General features: G+C 43.4%; 1 protein-coding gene across 2 annotated transcripts in view; it reads right to left on the minus strand.

Annotated features, from left to right (window-relative positions):
• The window catches only part of zc3h7bb (zinc finger CCCH-type containing 7Bb), a 27078-nt gene extending 21055 nt beyond the window's left edge, over positions 1 to 6023 (minus strand). For both annotated transcript variants that reach the window (XM_054749041.2, XM_015963643.3), the window contains exons 1-13: positions 5808 to 6023; positions 4976 to 5037; positions 4851 to 4887; positions 4569 to 4766; positions 3959 to 4117; positions 2314 to 2454; positions 2188 to 2230; positions 1857 to 2098; positions 1499 to 1772; positions 1106 to 1164; positions 879 to 978; positions 180 to 341; positions 1 to 95 (exon numbers count right to left, since the gene is read on the minus strand). The exon at positions 1 to 95 is cut by the window's left edge and continues 111 nt beyond it. In XM_054749041.2, the coding sequence (XP_054605016.1) occupies positions 1 to 95; positions 180 to 341; positions 879 to 978; positions 1106 to 1164; positions 1499 to 1772; positions 1857 to 2098; positions 2188 to 2230; positions 2314 to 2454; positions 3959 to 4117; positions 4569 to 4766; positions 4851 to 4887; positions 4976 to 5034 (1569 nt within the window). In that variant the 5' untranslated portion in view covers positions 5035 to 5037; positions 5808 to 6023. The remainder of the gene's footprint in view (positions 96 to 179; positions 342 to 878; positions 979 to 1105; positions 1165 to 1498; positions 1773 to 1856; positions 2099 to 2187; positions 2231 to 2313; positions 2455 to 3958; positions 4118 to 4568; positions 4767 to 4850; positions 4888 to 4975; positions 5038 to 5807) is intronic.
• Positions 6024 to 6583: the final 560 nt, after the last annotated feature.

The following is a 6583-nucleotide window of genomic DNA, read 5'->3' on the forward strand; positions in this document are numbered from 1 at the left end:
TCCCTTCCTCTCCTGTGTCCACACATCTATCTCCTCCTGGCAGTAGGCAAATGTACAGTTCTCGCCGTACTGGCACTCCTGACGCTCCTGCACCTCTGTAACATGCAGAGGAGCACAAACTCTCAAAATACTTCAGCCAACCTTCACCTGAAACGGACATTTAAGGTTCAGCAGAATACCTTTACAGAGAACAAATGCCCCCAGGAAGTTATTCCTTGCAGGCCTGGGACGGATCCTCTTCCAGGTGGGATCATCTGTGTTTTTCAGACGACACAGCAGCACATCTCTCTTGCAGCGGTGTGCTGCCTCTGGCTGGTAATTGTAGTCCATCACTCGCGGACCTGCATGCAAGCAGAGAATGCATCCGAACGATTATTTCATCTTTGGAAAACACACGCTGCATTCATTGATAGCAAAAACAGAAGTACTTCTTGTGGATATTCAAAGTACTAGAAGTGTACTTTTTCATGCATGTCTTAAAGCCGCCAGTTATGAAAAGCGCTCTCCTCTGGAACAGGCACCATGTATGGAGTGATGACGTGGCACCAGTGATCACCAGAACATTATTACACAAATTAAATGTAGATTGGTGGTTTTTTTTAAGAAGATGCTCCTTATTTGGGTCTTTTCAGCAAAGAGCTGACAGCACCCTCTTTTTGTACTTAACAAATGTAGGAGGCAAAAGGTTATTAGCAGGTGCAAAGGAGCAAAAATGCAACTTTCTTTTTACAGATTCATCGACTTTACTAACAGAAATAAATACTTTAATTGTGAGCTATGACCCTGAAAACCTTTTGCATGTAAACAGTGTAAAAATGCATGGTTTTTGGATTTAAAGAGCAGGGAAAAAAAAGGAGCTAAAGGTCAACTTTTCCGACCTATTCGGCTGTAACAGGCATGGCAAGCCTGCCGAAACTCGTGAGTGGCTGCCAGAGGATTCCTGGAGAGGAGAGAGAGGTTGGTTCCTGCTGGTCCATTCTGGAGAAGACATGACAAATTCACAATTAAATGTCTGCAAATAAGATTGAAGAACCCCCCCCCCACCCGCCACCCCCCCCACCACCACCACCACCAACACCAAAAAAAAAAGGTATGTTTTACTCACGGAGTGTGCAGCACTGTGGTTGCGCATTCCAGGGATGAAGCTGTGACACACTCGTCCCCCTGAAGACACAAGGACACTGAAGTCAGACGACATTCTGCAAGGCTGCTGCTGACTCGGTCTGATGACAGAACTGCCTAGAAGCTGTGCTGAAACAGCTGGGAGGATTAATAGTTCATCCTGCAGAGACGACTCACTACACTCAAGTTACTATCTGAAATGCTGAAATGAAATGATGCATGAAAATCAAAACAAAAGCTTCTGTGATATTTTCCCGCTAGATATATGAGAGGTTTGTCACATATTTGTATGTAGATTAAAAGAACAAAGAGGAGGAGGAGCACACAGCAACAATCACCGTAAACATGGGGGGGGGGGGGGGGGGTACTATCTCACCAGGGAGAGTGTACTCTGACAGCGAGTCCAGTCCACCAGCAGCACCACCCTTCCCCTCTCCCTCAGAGAAGCTTCCCAGAGCGTCCTGCGTCTGGGTGGAGTTCTGGTCACACAGTGGGGAGTAAGGTTCCAGAGAGGGCATGTCACTGATGGAGGAGCTGAAGAAGGCTGGAGGGAGCTGAGGGGACGGGGCCGGAAGGTTGGGCGAGTAAGGAGGCCGGAGACCGACGGCCGTGTTGGGAAGGTTGGTGGGGATTGCACCCTGAACTGGACTCTGGAATAAAGAATAAATCCCAACTTTGTTATTGACTTGGTCACAGAAACCACTGAAAAGTCTTCACCAGTGTCCTTAACTCACCTCGCTGACTTTCTTAGGCATGCAGTCCAGGATGCTGTCCAGTTCGTCTTTAATAACGCTGCTGCTGCACTCGTCCATGTGCTCCGACACCGGGACAGAGTACTGCATGGGAGACAGGGCCTGGCTGCTGGGGCTCTCCGACAGCTCCGTACACGACGTTACTACAGTGGTTGTCGGGTCGTCGCTGACCGGGATGGGCGTGGCCAAAGGAGCGGGGATACACTGTGCGTTGGTCAGGTCACCTGAAAGCGGCAGAACAAGCACAGTGGTTGGGAAAATGTTGGAATATGAGCGGGAGCAGCCAGACGTATGTTTTACAGGTGGGATATACCTGATCCCATGTCCCCCAGAGACTCCAGACCACTGGAAGACATCTGAAGGAAGAGGAAAACGGCTGCTTAGACCCAGACAGAACCTGGTGTTTACAGGCTGTTATTAATGAGACGGGAGCACCTACTTCTCCAGTAGGTGGGGAGGTCTCCCCGTGACTCTCCCCTTCTGCAGATGCCGACTCAGTTTGTGGGCTGACATAAGCTTTTCGTCCCTTCAGACCCAGTTTGGTGGCCAGATCCTGTGCCAGGTCAGTGACTTGCCGATCCTGTAACACCAGTCATAAACATGATCATCAGTTTAATTTGGTACACACGCAGACCAGTGAGGAGTGTGTAAATATCAAGCACCAGAGGGCAGAAATGGACGGCAGGTTCACTGCTGGCTGTAGCTAAACTGTCTCCCTACGCTGTGATCCTCCCCAGAACCTCAGCTGACAGCAGCGGGAGGATTAGACAGTTACTAAAAGATCACTTTAATGTGACAATGACATAATTCTGAGTAGGGCCGGGCAATAAATCTAAAATTTATCGTTATCGAAATTTCAGACTCTTATCAAGAAAAATTTTCCCATGTCAATAAATTTGATAGTAAAAAAACGAAAAGATGTCCTTTTAAGAAGCTGTACCATCTTGATTCATGTAAAAAAGTGACTCAACGTGACAGTCCCATCTAGTGGACAACTTCTGTTTCTGCTCATATGTGTAGCTTGGGATGTCCCGATACAACTTTTTCACTTCCGATACGATACCGATTTTGCAGCCTTCGGTAGCGACCGATACCGATATCAATCTGATATCAGAACAAATCATACATACTTTTACCTATTTCGTACTGTGGAATGTATAAAAGGCTTTATCAAGCGATATTACTCAATCGGAGAACGTGAGCCAATAACAGTAAGTATGAAAAAAAGACAAATTTTTCTTAACCATTAGCTGCAAAAATGGGAACCTTAACGGACCGCTTATATCGAAGATTTTTGATGCCGTCCGATATAATTCTATACAGGGTTTTTGGGCCGATATCGAATACTTACGATATCTGAACGGGACATCCCTATCTGTAGTTATCGTCTATTCATTGTTATCGAGGTGAAATCCTCAATATATCATGATATTGATTTCAGGCCATATTGCCCAGCCCTGGTTCTGAGTTTGGAAAACCAAATCAGTTCTTAAATGTTTTTTGAACCAGCTCAAACAACAGTCTCAGTCCATCACTAGAACCTCCTTGATGGACAAACCCAATACCAGAGACATGGCCTAAAGACAAGTGCAGTTCCTTCATCGCCAGAGTTTAATTTTGGTTCTGAATTTCCACAGATGACCATTGTGAGCTCATATAAACCCACCAGTGATGTGGAGACACAGGGTGGTGGTGTCCAACCATGGACATCAAGGGCCACCGTCCAGCATGTTTTAAAGGTTTCTCTATTTTAACACACCTGAATTAATAAGAGGATTCTGCAAAGCTCAATGAGTCAAGGTTGTTGGACCAGAGAAACAACTAAACCATGCTGGATGAGGGCCCTCTAGGACCAGGAGTGGACATTGTGTTATTATGGACCTGTGGTTTTGGGTCCAGGTCCTTACCTAGCCAACCAGGTCTATCTGGTACTCAGTGCAGATCTGCTGAAGGGACACCATCATTCTGAATGCATTATTGGTCAGTGAGTGTACCAGATGTTACATAAACAAACGCCTGCCCTCCATGTTTGAGTCCTAACATGAACCCAAATGAAAAAAAAAACTGTTTTAAAGAATGCTTACATGTGGTGCCGTGAGGAGACACTTGGTTCCGCTCTCGTAAGCTTCCCTAAATCGTCCCAGCTCTCTGAGACACAGGGCTTTGCGATACAGCGCCCTGCGACTGCCCTCAGACACACACAGAGCGTTGTCACAATCCTGGATGCCGCGCTCATACTCCCTCTGAGGAAGAAATCGCACAGATGAACATTAGACTCAGCGTTGGAAATAGAACGTATATTATTTTAGGAAGAAAAAGTATGCAGGAGTTGCAGAAAATGCGTATGCATCTGGCTGAAATTTGTTTTTAGTGAAGTTTCTAGCAGTGCTGCAAACTGCATTTTTTCCTAAATGTATGTAAGTTTGACGCAACTCGCCTGCATGAGTTACGAGGCCTTGCTGTCAGCTTCCTGAGAGTTTGAACTACTTCCAAAATAACTTTTCTACCAAAAATAGAAATCTTTGTCAGAAAGTGTGAAAAGGGTTTAGAAGAGGATTTAGTGGACAAATCACAAATATACGTCGACATAATTTAAACACTTTGTGACTAAAATTTGACCAGAAAACTGTCACAATTTGCCACGGTTCAGCAAGATATTGGCTTCAACAGCTGAATACAATCCCCTCCTCTCACCATTTGGTGGAAGGCAGCAGCCCTGTTAACGTAGAGGCTCTCCAGGAGCTCGTAGGGGATGATGACGGCCTCGGCCTGTGCATAGCGAGCAACACTGACCCCCTCTCCGTATTGCTGGGCCGCCTGATGCCAATCTCCGTCTCGGAAGCAAAAATTTCCCTCGTCCAGCAAGTTACACACCAGCTGGCTCAAAAATGCCTGAAAGTGAATGGAAACAAAAGACAAGGTTGATGTGGATAAATGGGTGTTAAAAAAGGTGAAATACAAGATATCAGTGTCCACCTCATAGCTCTCTGGTTCTGGGAAAGGTAATGATGACCTGCCAGACAAAAAAGGACCTTCGTTAGAATATTTATTCCGTTTCATTAATGGCTTTTAGGACTTTAAAAAAAATTTAACCCTCTTACTGGATAAAGCTCATTGCCTTCTGAATCTCCTCTCTTCGTTTCTGTCGTTCTGGATCCATCACCTGAGGATAAAGACAGAAATGATTTATAAAAAACTTTTAAAGACTGCCTTTTTAGCTCAGACATGTACAGTTTACAGTTATCTTATAAGGCCTGTCCCTGAAACAGTACGACTCCAATAACACACTCAACAAAAGGAGCTGGGCTACCTACCTGCATGATCCATCAACATCTACAAATAGAAAGACTACAACAACAAAAAAAAACCAATTACAGAATAATGATGGATCTGTTCATTTTTACTGGCATTTTGAGTAACCAGATGATGCCATTCTAAAATAAATGGATTTCGTTAACGTAAAAAGTAGGACATTTTTTGTAAATAAGGCTGTTAATATCTCGTTTAAGGTTTTTAACTACATAAAATCACACTCACTGAAACACAATTAGCTAATGTTAGCATACACAAGTAAACTGTCAACAGTGAATTGATGTCTCAACAACAGACTGACAAATTAAACAGAGGTATTACACTGAACAGACAGATTACTAATCGCGTGAATATTGCAAGTACCGCTACCTGAGTTTTACCTGCCCTGGAGAGGCTAGCCAACTAACCTGTTAGCTTAATGCTAATTCGAGCTAAAAGCTATTCAATCTAAGATTTACTGGAAAGACAAAATGTAGCTTCCAGTTTATACTTTGTTCTTATCCTAGTCACTTAACCCTGATATTATACTAGTTTGGATATTAACATAGACTTAACTACAACCAGATTGAGCTAGTTGGATGAATTAGCCCCCCAAAAAACAGACTTAGCATAGCAACTCACCGATAGTTATGCTGCTTCGTTTGTCAGATCGCAAATAGCTCTACGGAACCTAAACGATAAAAAATAACAAAAACCGCCAGACAAATATCAGTCAGTAATCAGGTGCATATTTGTAATCAAGGTGTCCATGTCGTTGGTGAGTGGACGGAGTTTGCTACAGCTGCAGGTTTTGAAGACTAGCAAGCTATCTGCTCCAGCTAGTGTTGCATTGCAACAAGTTTCCAGAACGAGAGCGGCCACAAGATGGCAGCAAAAAGCTCAGGTTCACAAGCGCCTATGACAGGAAATATTTTTAAATGTATATATTGTAGTGCTGGGTAATAAATAGAAAACTTATCATTATCGAATTTTCTGACTCTTGTCGAGAAAAATGTTCCCATGTAAATACATTTGATAATTTAAAAAAAATGAAAAGATGTGTGTTGGTTGGCAAGAAGCTGTACCACCTTGAGTCGCATAAAATGTGACTCAGTTTAATACATGTGACAGCCCCATCTAGTGGACAACTTTTGTTTCCGCGCATACCTGTAGTTATCGTCCATTTATCGTTGTCGAGGTGAAATCCTCAAAATATCGTGATATTGATTTTAGGCCATATTGCCCAGCCCTAATATATTGTGTTTTATAGCAAGTAATAAAACAGCTAAACATGTTTGTTTTTTTGTGTTTGAAGGCAGTGAAAATGTTACAATCAGACCTTATTTATGTTTATTAATAAAACGCAAATAACTCATCTATCAGTCCTTATTTATGTTTATTAATAAAATGCTAATAAC

The sequence above is a fragment of the Nothobranchius furzeri genome, chromosome 16 (genome assembly GCF_043380555.1).
Source record: "Nothobranchius furzeri strain GRZ-AD chromosome 16, NfurGRZ-RIMD1, whole genome shotgun sequence".
Taxonomy (NCBI): Eukaryota; Metazoa; Chordata; class Actinopteri; order Cyprinodontiformes; family Nothobranchiidae; genus Nothobranchius; species Nothobranchius furzeri.